General features: G+C 40.6%; 1 protein-coding gene across 1 annotated transcript; it reads left to right on the forward strand.

Annotated features, from left to right (window-relative positions):
• The first annotated feature begins 31 nt into the window (after positions 1-31).
• parp12b (poly (ADP-ribose) polymerase family, member 12b) lies at positions 32-9515 on the forward strand. The gene is made up of 8 exons (XM_060889763.1): positions 32-432; positions 3145-3280; positions 5152-5407; positions 7194-7289; positions 7372-7498; positions 7604-7772; positions 7869-7989; positions 8449-9515. Exons 1-8 carry the CDS (start codon positions 104-106, stop codon positions 8544-8546), a joined length of 1332 nt encoding a protein of 443 aa, XP_060745746.1. The 5' UTR covers positions 32-103; the 3' UTR covers positions 8547-9515.
• Positions 9516-12424: the final 2909 nt, after the last annotated feature.

Consider the following 12424-nt stretch of genomic DNA (forward strand, 5'->3'; position numbering starts at 1 on the left):
CTCTCTCTCTCTCTCTCTCTCTCTCTCTCTCTCTCTCTCTCTCCCTCTCTCATACATACACAAAAGCAAATACCACTCTCTAAGACATAACTTGGAGATAAACATGTCCAGCTATTCTCGGGTTATCCATCATGCTACGAGTATCCTGTGCAGCCATAAAGGCTCCATGGACCTGTCTCAGCTTTACAGGAAGGTTTACCAACGATTTGATATCAGCGACGAGCATTTTTGGTATATATTAAAAAAATGTCCGAGATTCGCGATGGTCCGAAACAGACCGAGTGAAGAAAAAGATGTGACGGATTTTATCGTAGTGGCTAAAACATCTCTGCGTCTGTGTAAAAGTTACACCAAACAGGACTGTTTCGGCTGCCAGGACCTGCATCTGTGTAAATATTTCGTTTATGGAAACTGCCGTTATGGTAAAGGAAGGTAAGGAGTGTGTGCTGTTACACACAGATCTTTACACACCTTACAGTGTGAGCTTCAGGTGTCTGGACCTCTTATGTTTAGAGATATTAGACATACATGTTGTCTGAGCTCATGTTTGACAGATGGGTTTCCCGTTTAATAGTGTTTTATGATTGTGGTGACCCACAAGGTCCTCATTTAAGCCCTTTTTTGTTCTCTCTATATTAACACCCTCCTGTTTCACGTCTTCAGTATGAAAACCTTTTATTAGACATACATGTTGTCTGAGCTCTTATTTGACAGATGGGTTTCCTGTTTAATAGAGGTTTTTTTTTGTTCTCTCTATATTAACACCCTCCTGTTTCACATGTCTTCAGTATGAAAACCTTTTATTTGTTCAGACCTCTTAATAAACAAACACAGAGAGCAGTTCTAAATTTGTGTAATCACATCGAATGGGCTGTCAGTCACTAACCAGTTCACTCATCCGCCAACACACCCTTGAAATAATTTCACGTCATTATTTTGATGGCTGCTTTCAACTAGGGGTCCAGGATAGTTTACTACTTCACCTGTTTTTCAATTCCTGCAAGTCCTGAGGCTGAAACTTATAATGATCTTGTCATAGGCCACGAGTCAGTAACCAGTGATCAGCCACACCTTACAAATCTAAAAATAAGCCTTATGAAGATAAATGAGCAGCAACGTATAATCCTTTGTTGTCTGTTGAAATGTCTTTGTGTTGGTGGACCTCAAATAATAAATTATGCGTTATTGTATACAAAGGCGTTCTCTCCTAAGCACAAGAAAACCTGGCCATATGAACATAAGCTGGAGAAGCTGTGCACATTCTGTGACACTGCCCCATAGTTAAATACATCTTTGGCACTACATAAAGTTGCTGCTTGCTATGGACAATGGTAGCTTAGTGGTTAAGGTGTTAGACTACTGATAGGAAGGTCATATGTTTGAATCCCAGGGCCACCAAGCTGCCACTTCTAGGCCCCTGAGCAAGGCCCTTAATCCTCAGTAGTTCAGCTGCATAAATGAGATAAATGTAAGTCAGTCTGGATTGGGGTGTCTGCCAAATGCTGTAAATGTCCTTCTGGATTAATTATGCCACGTTTCTGTTTACCTGCGTGTAGTTTAACCTCCTGCTTCATTTCTGGGCCTTGAACATAAATACAGGACAAAACGTATTGTTTTATTGTCATGTTTCTCCAGTAGCGTACACAGGAAGTTGGATATGTTACATAAACAGATAAGGGGTAGGAAAACCTTGTGGAATTGATATAGTGTGTTTCGTTCCAACACTAACAGTCATATATAAAGAAAAGTGTTTAGTGCAGAAGGCTTTTTTATTTTATGTTTAAAAGAAACCAGAAAAAGCCTTCTGCACTAAACACTTTTCTTTAATTGTGACTGTTAGTGTTGAAACAAAACACACCATATCAATCTGCATTTGATAAGCTGTATTTTTTTAGTTTGAAGAGAAGTCAACAGCGGTCGCTAGCTGCTTTATAAATGCATGGGTGTGTAATCTTACAGCAAAGGGTCATTGTGGGGAAGGTTTTTATTCCCAGACATGGATAGGATTGGTGGTTTGATTAATTGATTGATTGATGGATTAATTGATGGGTTAATTGATGGATGGATGTATTGATTGATAGATGGATTAATTGATTGATTTATTGATTGATGGATTTTTAAAGGATGGATGGATGGATGGATAAATTGATTGATTTGATGGATGGATGGATGGATGGATGGATGAGTTTTGTAATTGCATAGTTCAGGTACATAGCAACAAAATGCTGTTTAGCATCTACCAGAAGTGTAAACAGTAGAAAAAAAAAAGAACAAATAAATAAAGTTATAGCAGGTGATGTGTTCATAAGTATAGTATGCACAAAATAGGAAAAATGTGCCTGTTATTCAGTAAGCCTAAAGAAAATCTCGAAAAATATACTGTGCAAAATAGTTGTGGATTCTGATTAGTTGAAAACTTGAGAACCCACACCAGCTCTTTCCAGATAAGACTGGACTCTCCTGTATAAATGGATCAAATCTGTTCATTAATGAATTAAATTGTGCAGATTGCTCAGAATGTCTAGCTCATCATTTTCCTCATTATCATATTAATAGTTTATCTGTGAAGGTGTCACTGGTAATTAAATGAATGTCACTATGTTTAGTCAGACACGTACTTACTTTCATATTTGACAGAATGTTTTGTGTTTCCTGTTTGTTAGCCGAAAAAGTGAAGTATGGAGTCTAACAAGGTTCTCTTTTAGGTCCCTTTTAGTTGTTTTTGCATTTAAATCCCTTGGAAAATTTACATATATAACATTCTCTCTCTCTCTCACTCTCTCTCTCTTCTCTCTCTCTCTTCTTTCTCTCTCTTTCTTACTCTCTCTTCTCTCCTCTCTCTCTCACTCTTTCTCTCTCTCCCTCACTCTCTCTCCCTCTCACTCTTTCACTCTCTCATCTCTCTCTCTCTCACACACACTCTCTCTTCTCTCTCACTCTTCTTTCTCTCTCTTTCTTACTCTCTCTTCTTTCTCTCTCTCTCACACACTTTCTTTCTCCCTCTCTCTCACTCTCTCTCTCTCTCTCACTCTCCCTCACTCTCTCTTCTCTCTGTCTCTCACTCTCTCTCTTCTTCTCTCCTCTCTCTCTCTCCTTCTCTCTCACTCACTCTCACTCTCTCTCATACACACACACTCTCTCTAGGAAGGAATGCAAGTTCTCCCATAACATTCAGTCTGAACATAACTTTCCCCTTCTTCGTGAGTGCACTCTTCATGAACTTCATGAGGATGACCTCTTTCTCCTCCTGCTACAGAACGACCCTGCGCTACTACCTGAGGTGAAGAGACACACACACACACACACACACACACACACACACACACACACACACACACAGTGGCCACTTTATCCTTATATGCTGCTACAGCCTGTGCAACCAGATTTGAGTAATTTTGTTTTGACGTCACTCTTCTTCTTCTTCTTCTTCTTCTTCTTCTTCTTCTTCTACTCATCAATGTTGCATTCAGAAGGCAATCGACTCACAGAACAATGTTTGGCTCTCTGTACACGCTGCATATTCGGACCCGAACCTGAATTTATAAGTGTGTTAAAGTAACCCACCGTCCAGCTGTCAGATTATGTAACTGAGTGCAAACGTTTGCCTTAGGGCTAAACACCACAGTGAGTGTGTTCAGTTTCTCAGACAATGATTTGTCATCACAGGTAATAAACATATATTAATAGTGAAAAGAAAGAATGATGCATGCGTGTAATAGACACATGGTCTCAGTCGTACACCCCCCCTTTATAGCCTTTATTCCTGTCTCCAACTTTGTGTGTTTTTGGATCATTTTATTTCTAATATTCATTCTGTTGAACTCTTTCATTCTGATTAATCAGAAGGTGTTGATTCATTTCTGTCACCGCAGCTCTGACTGTAGTTTCTTTTTCTCTTCAGTTTGTCTTGTACTTTTATTTTTTACAGATTGAAAATATTTGATATTTGATAAGTTCCAAAAAATAAGCAGGTTGCTTCTCATCTTTGGTTGTTCCAGATCCTGATGCGAGTCGCATGCAGAATACAAACTTCTGAGTGCAGCACTGATGTTGAAACAGATCACATTCAGTCCCTCCGAGATTTCACGGATTTTGCGATCATAGAAATGAACACCAAAACAAGCAAACTCTGCGACGTTCAGAGGAGCTTGAAGCTTTTTTAAATGACGCATTTATTTTTTGAATATATGCGTCATTTAATATAAATGCAAAATAAAAGACACTTTTGACTGCGACAACCACTAAAAACTCCTGTAGTCCTGTAGGGACTGATTACTACACTTTTGTATGTAAGGACATTTATACACTGGCTGCATATTTCCACCTCAAATTGTCCCCAAGTGTAAAAGTCAGATGTTAATGTTTGCTGTGCATTTCTGTGTGTTTATAAATATGACTCATCGTTGGCCTTTATTTAAGTTTCATTTCAAGATGAGCTATTTCTGCGTTCTAGGTACGGCTCCTGCTGTTCGAAAACGCCTCTCTGTGCTGTCAAATGATAGCAGAAAAGGATAAAAAAAAAAATATATACAGCTTTTTTTTTTTTTTTTTTTCCAACAGAAATCGCTCTTTGATGTACAGGTGTAGATTATAAATTATTGCCCCAGTATAAATACAGCAAGTTGTCCAGCTGAATTAGAAATAAAAAAGAAAAGAAAAGAAAAGTTCCAGATTCTTTTGCATCAAGTGACCGTTTAGATATAAATAGAAGTAAAACAGACGGTTAGAAGAAATGAAAAAAAAGAAAGGAAAAAAAAAAAAGGAAGGTTTGTCCGTTTTGGATGAAGATGAACGGATATTGGTGGAAGTGAAGGAGCCTCAACCGGTGCAATGTGTCGGAGATGACATGCGACGTATTTAAAAGAAAAAAAAAAAAGAAAAAAAAAAAAAAAAGAGTCCAGGTGAAAATATTGGAGATGAAAGCCCTGTAAGTCTTGAGGTAAAGTAGAGGTTTTGGAAAAGAACTCTTAACATTTGTAAGCATTGTGCTGTAAATGGTCATTTGATTATTTATTTTTTTTTAACATATTGTTTGTGTGAGTGTGTGTTTGTGTTAGTGTGAATTCGCATGCACGTGCGTCAGTACTTCCTTTTTCCTGTAGCGTTTGTTGTGTCTTGTCGTGACGCCGCTGTGCTTTACTTCATGTGCAGGTTTGCTCCCACTACAATAAGGGGTCGGGCCTGTTCGGGGCCTGTACCTTTAAGGAAAACTGCACTAAAGTGCACATGTGCCAGCACTTTGTGCAGGACAACTGCATCTTTGGCCCCAAGTGCAAGCGGCTTCACTGCGTGGACGAGTACGGCCGCAGGATGCTGGAGGAGCGCGGCCTCGGCATGGACGTCATCCAGGACTTACCTTACCTCTACCAGAACGTTTACCGCCTGAGTGCCAGTGCAACAGACGCAGGTGTGTGTGGTGTGTGTGTTTGTATGTTTGTGCGTGTGTGTGTGTGTGTGTGTGCTAGGTCAGAAGGCAGGGCTTATTGTTTTACGCAAAACGCTTAGTGTGGATCATTAGTGTAAACAGACGCGTGAGTACGTCAAACTGAGGACGTGGTGGATTTAAACAGTCAAGATGCCGTGTTTTAGATGTTAGATGAAGAAACAAGTCTAAAGTCTGTTATATATCCAAGATTCTGTTTTTTTTTTTCTTCTTTATTATTTATTTTTTCCACTGAACATTTCGTTCAACTTTCTGACTTTCAGCCTTTGTTGGGTTTTTTGGGGGTTTTATTTTACAGTAGCTCCAGATGTTCTTAGTGCTGTACACTGGTATGAGATTTATATTATTTACTCTTTATTTACACAGGAAAGTCTCACTGAAACACTATCTCTACTCTCACCGAGTTCAAATCTCACCGAAGCCAAGCAAGAATTATTCTTGCGTTCTCTCTCTCTCTCTCTCTCTCTCTCTCTCTCTCTCTCTCTCTCTCTCTCTCTCTCTCTCTCTCTCTCTCTCTCACACACACACTCTCTCACAGACAGTCTCTCTCTCTCACTCTCACAGACTCTCTCACTCTCACAGACACTCTCTCACTCTCATAGACACTCTCTCTCACTCTCACAGACACTCTCACTCTCACAGACACTCTCACAGACACACTCTCTCTCACTCTCACAGACACACTCTCTCCCTCTCACAGACACTCTCTCTCCCTCTCACAGACACTCTCTCTCCCTCTCACAGACACTCTCTCACTCTCACAGACTCTCACTCTCACAGACTCTCTCACTCTCATAGACACTCTCTCACTCTCATAGACACTCTCTCACTCTCACAGACACTCTCTCTCACTCTCATAGACTCTCTCTCACTCTCATAGACACTCTCTCTCACTCTCACAGACACTCTCTCTCACTCACAGACACTCTCTCTCACTCACAGACACTCTCACTCTCACAGACACTCTCACTCTCACAGACACACTCTCTCTCCCTCTCACAGACACTCTCTCTCCCTCTCACAGACACTCTCTCTCCCTCTCACAGACACTCTCTCTCCCTCTCACAGACACTCTCTCTCCCTCTCACAGACACTCTCTCTCCCTCTCACAGACACTCTCTCTCCCTCTCACAGACACTCTCTCTCCCTCTCACAGACACTCTCTCACTCTCACAGACACTCTCTCTCTCTCTTGCTCTCTCTCTCGGCTGTGAGCTCATGTAGACATGTAGCTCACAGACAGTCTCTCACTCTCACAGACTCTCACTCTCACAGACTCTCACTCTCACAGACTCTCACTCTCACAGACTCTCTCACTCTCACAGACTCTCTCACTCTCATAGACACTCTCTCACTCTCATAGACACTCTCTCACTCTCACAGACACTCTCTCTCTCACAGACTCTCACTGTGTGAAAGACGTAGGTTTCTTCACTTTACATGAAGGGAAACAGAATATTTTGAACTGGTTATTGTGAAATAAAATAAAAATATATTCTTGTGTAACATGAGACAACAGGAGTTAACTTCTGTCTGTGTGTGTCTCTCCCTCTGTGTTTGTGTGTGTGTGTGTGTGTGTGTGTGTGTGGGTGTCTCTCTCTTTGTGTTTGTGTCTCTCTGCCTGTCTGTGTGTGTTTGTGCATGTCTCTCTTTCTCTCTCTCTGTTTGTGTGTGTCTCTCTGTCTGCCTCTGTGTGTCTGTCTGTCTCTCTCTCTCTCTCTCTCTCCATGTGTGTTTGTGTGTTTTACAGAGAGAATTTCTGAGCCTGTAAGCAGATCCCTAGAACTGTCAGAAGAGAAGAATGAAATTTGTCTCCACTTCATCAGAAGAAACTGCAGATTTCAGGGTCCGTCTCAGACTTTTACACTTCCATCTTATTTTGTTTTGGTTTGATGTTATAAGAGAATAACAGTGATCTTTGCGTTCAGAGCAATGCAAACTAGTGCATTTTAATCTCCCATATAAATGGGAGGTGAACGAGGGGAACGGATGGAGGGATCTGCAAGGGATGGAGGAGATTGAACGAGCCTTTTGCGACCCCAAGAACACGTTCGGGTTTGTAAACATGCACTATGATACACAACCTTTATTTTGTTGCTGTTATTGTAGTCAATATTTGCTTTTAACGGATCTTCCCTCGTTTCCTGCTCGCTGCTCCAGTCCAGGCTCAAGGCCGGTGGATTTCCAAACAATGACAAGGTCTGGACATCCAGTGCGCCGTCTGTCCACCGTCTCGTCCATCACCAAGCCTTCACACTATGTCCTGACCACACACTGGTTGTGGTACTACAAGGGAGACCATGATAACTGGATCGAGTATGGCAGGCCGGTAAGAGACAACAGTGAATTTAACAAAGATGTCGTGTCCTGCAGTGTGCTAATGATCGTGTGTGTGTGTGTGTGTTCGTGTGTGGGATTTTGTCAGGACGATAAGCACCGCGTGACATCTGTAAAGTCCTGTGATCTGGAGGAAATGTTTCTGACAGACAACAAAGCTAAAGTCACAGTTCTAAAAGGCAACAGACATTACTATGTCAGTTTCGAAGGTAACCGCACAAAACACACTGCGCTCTGTTCATCAAAATAGGAAAAACTTCACAGTCTCATTTGCATGATCCCGCCCTTTTTATTCAAATGAAAGCGTATTATTTAGTAATTACAGTGCCTGGACCCACAGACCAATCGTGAGCGAGTAAGAGTACTGCTCTAAGTATTTAAAGAGATTGATTCATGTTCTGACCACATCACTTATGGCATTTGGCATACATGCTTATCCAGAGCTACTTACATGTTTCTCAGTTTATACAACTGAGCAATTGGGTGTTAAAGCCTTTGCTCAAAGGCCCAGCAGTGGAAGCTTGGTGGAGCTGGGATTCGATCTGGCAACCTCCCGATCAGTAGTCCACTAGGCTTAGACATCACACATAATACATGGGTTTCTACCAACCTTCTCATGAGTGTTTCTCACTAGCCTACTCTTATTATCCTGAACGACTCTGTTGCAGATATGTACCAGAGAAACCCCAAACACAACACCAAGAGAAAAGTACGCCGGAGGCCCTGCTTCGTTTCCATCAGCGAGGTGGAAAGCCAAATAGTGTAGTGAAAACACACATACACACACGTGTGTATACCTTCTGCTATGCTTCTGTACAGCACTGAGTGACAGTCCATGGCATGTCCTTATACTCAGAGTACGTTTTCAATGCAAACTGAAAACTGTTTAATAATATGTAATGTTTGTATAATGACTTACAAGTAAAGGCTTTATCATAAGCCATGAGAGAAGTCTTAATGAAATGTAACCAACATGTTAGTGCTGTTTATGTTGATCCAAAGTGTGCTATAAAAAAAAGTGCTATATTGGCAAACAATACAGTATGTTAGTATTTACGATATGTTACATTTAAAAAAAAAAAAATCAAACAAACATTGTGCTGTTGGTGTTAAACTGGACATTTATCAGGTCAAACGTAAGTCTCTGATGAACGTGGATAGTTGGATTTATCAGAATGTGGTCATTAAGGGAGGCCGAAAGGGGAAGAGGGAATGATGGAAAATCTCCTTCCCAGTCTATCATAGTGACACCAGCCAGTTGTGGCCTTCAGTGAACATCATGATGTATGAGGAAGAGGGCTGAATGCGCTGTGCTCTGACGCAGCATGAGCAGCAGTTTGAAACGATTCTGATTCATTCTGTATGGATTTATGAGTCTCAGAGGAAGAATTTTTAGCCTTCACTCTTCCAGATCGAGAGACGTGGATGGACGGACGGACGTACGGATGGGTATTAGCAGGCAATTCATTTTGAGGGAGTCATTTTCATGTTTTTTTTTCCTCTCAGCGTATCACAGGTCACTTCGCAATTTTGACATGAATTTAGAGTAAAATACAATTACGTTGCTGAAACACTTTCCCCTTTTATTTCTAACAATATGTTGGGTTATTTTTCTTTAACAGCTTTTCATTTTCTTTTCAGTCTGTTACCATCAACAATAAACATTTCCTGCCATTCTGTAATCTCTTTTTTTTTATTCCTTTGTTGTCTGTTATTAAACTAAATCTGTACCTGATTCAGCATCGTCACTGCTCTCTAATCATGTATTCTGTCTCAGTTGTTTATTAGTCAGTGTTCATGAAATGGTTTGTAAATACAAACCACAACCCATAGGTGGTGCTGGTGCACAGATTGAGGAGTGTCATTAGTAAATAAGCTGAATTTGAATATTTATTATAGTAGATGCAATTGGTTTATACAAGTAGTAGTGAGGAAATGCAAGTGTGTGTGTGTGTGTGTGTGTGTGTGTGTGAGTGATAATGTAGCCTAGGTAAACATTAGCTAAATATTAAATCAGCTGATGAATATAGACTTGACTTAAAGTTCAACTCATTTTCATTGTACGACTTTTGATGTTTAACAAACATTGTCCCAGGGCAGTTTTTATCTCGAATTCCAGATGTGCCTTGATCTTTAACGATCGAACCAGAAGTGGCCATGACAAAGAAAAACTCCCTGAGAAGACATGAGGAGGAAACCATAAGAGGAACCAGACACAAAAGGAAACCTGTCTTCTTCTCTTTTAAAGCAGAGAGTGGGATTAGAAATCATTACAGAATAGACGTAGACACAATACTCGGTGTGTTCCAGGATGTTCAGTAGGAACTCTTTAAAGAAAAGTCCTGGATGGAGCACAAGACAGTCTTAATGATGATAGCATCACTTCTTAGGTGCACATTTACAGAATCCAGATGAGATTATATCATTAGGGAAATGTGTGTTTTTATATATATATATATATATATATATATATATATATATATATATATATATATATATATATATATATATATATATATATATATATACACATATACACACACTCACCGGCCACTTTATTAGGTACACCTTACTAGTACCGGTGTGGTCTTCTGCTGCTGTAGCCCATCCGCCTCAAGGTTCGACGTGTTGTGTGTTCAGAGATGCTCTTCTGCATACCTCGGTTGTAACGAGTGGTTATTTGAGTTACTGTTGCCTTTCTATCAGCTCGAACCAGTCTGCCCATTCTCCTCTGACCTCTGGCATCAACAAGGCATTTGTGCCCACAGAACTGCCCTCACTGGATATTTTCTCTTTTTCGGACCATTCTCTGTAAACTCTAGAGATGGTTGTGCGTGAAAATCCCAGTAGATCAGCAGTTTCTGAAATACTCAGACCAGCCCGTCTGGCACCAACAACCATGCCACGTTCAAAGTCACTTAAATCACCTTTCTTCCCCATTCTGACGCTCGGTTTGAACTGCAGCAGATCGTCTTGACCATGTCTACATGCCTAAATGCATTGAGTTGCTGCCATGTGATTGGCTGATTAGAAATTTGCCTTACGAGCAGTTGGACAGGTGTACCTAATAAAGTGGCCGGTGAGTGTGTATATATACACTAACTTAATTTTAAACTTTTTTTTTTTATTGTTTCTATACTTCTGTAAAGCTGCTTTGAGGCAGTGTTAATTGCTAAAAGTTCTATACAAATAAATTAAATTAAATTGAATTAAAATGGGGGGGGGCACGGTGGCTTAGTGGTTAGCACGTTCGCCTCACACCTCCAGGGTTGGGGGTTCGATTCCCACCTCCGCCTTGTGTGTGTGGAGTTTGCATGTTCTCCCCGTGACTCGGGGGTTTACTCCGGGTACTCCGGTTTCCTCCCCTGGTCCAAAGACATGCATGGTAGGTTGATTGGCATCTCTGGAAAATTGTGTGAGTGAATGAGAGTGTGTGTGTGCCCTGCGATGGGTTGGCACTCCACCCAGGGTGTATCCTGCCTTGATGCCCGATGACGCCTGAGATAGGCACAGGCTCCACGTGACCCGAGGTAGTTCGGATAAGCGGTAGAAGATGAGTGAGATGAGAGAGTGAGTTAATTTAAATGGAATTGAATTATCCACTGAAATAAAAGTGAGTGTGTTGGGAAGTCTGTATCTTTTCTAGGGTTTTTATTTTTAAAATGCAGCATAGCAGAGTTTATATTGTGTATCATGGATTTTTGTCATATCCGCACAAAACTATTGTTTTTGGTTACAGTTGCTTCTCACACCCACTCACTCACTTTCAATGATCACTTAATCCTCGTCAGAATCATGGTTGATCCAGTCTCTGGTGCACGTTATATGCTGTAAATCTTCCTGGATGTTTAAATTCACTGCAGTTTCACTTGAAGTTACAGTGGGGCTCGAAAGTTTGGGCACCCCAGGTAAAAATTTGTATTAATGTGCATAAAGAAGCCAAGAAAAGATGGAAAAATCTCAAATTACAGATTAAACATTCTTACAATATGTCAAAAAAGTTAGATTTTATTTCCATCATTTACACTTTCAAAATAACTGAAAACAAAAAAATGGCGTCTGCAAAAGTTTGGGCACCCTGCAGAGTTTATACCTTGTACAGGAGACTAAGAGTTAAAAAGATTGTGTGCACTAAGAGAACCTATGAGTCTAAACATCAGTTGAAAACAGTTGTGTGTGTTATACTGAGGTGTACATGTGTGAACACGTGTGAACAAAGGTTTGATTAAATCATGTATTTCTCATCACATAAAATAGAAAAATCTTACAGATATGAGGCTGTAATTTACACTGAATGGCATGCCAGTCCATCACAGGGCACTGCCACCCTCCAAAACCAGTAGATGGATTGGCAAAAAGGCCAATTAACTCTATAGGTGTGAATGTGTGTGTGTGTGTGTGTGTATGTACATGTGTGTGTGAATGTGTGTGTAAATGTCTGTATGCATGAGTGTGTGAATGTATGTATGCATGTGTGTGTGAATGTGTGTGAATGTGTGTGCATGAGTGTGTGAATGTGTGTGCATGAATGTGTGAAAGTGTGTGTGCATGAGTGTGTGAGAATGTGTGTATGCATGTGTGTGAATGTGTGTGTATGCATGAGTGTGTGAATGTGTGTGAATGTGTGTATGCATGGTGCTGTCT

Source organism: Tachysurus vachellii, chromosome 16 (assembly GCF_030014155.1).
Source record: "Tachysurus vachellii isolate PV-2020 chromosome 16, HZAU_Pvac_v1, whole genome shotgun sequence".
In the NCBI taxonomy this organism is placed as follows: Eukaryota; Metazoa; Chordata; class Actinopteri; order Siluriformes; family Bagridae; genus Tachysurus; species Tachysurus vachellii.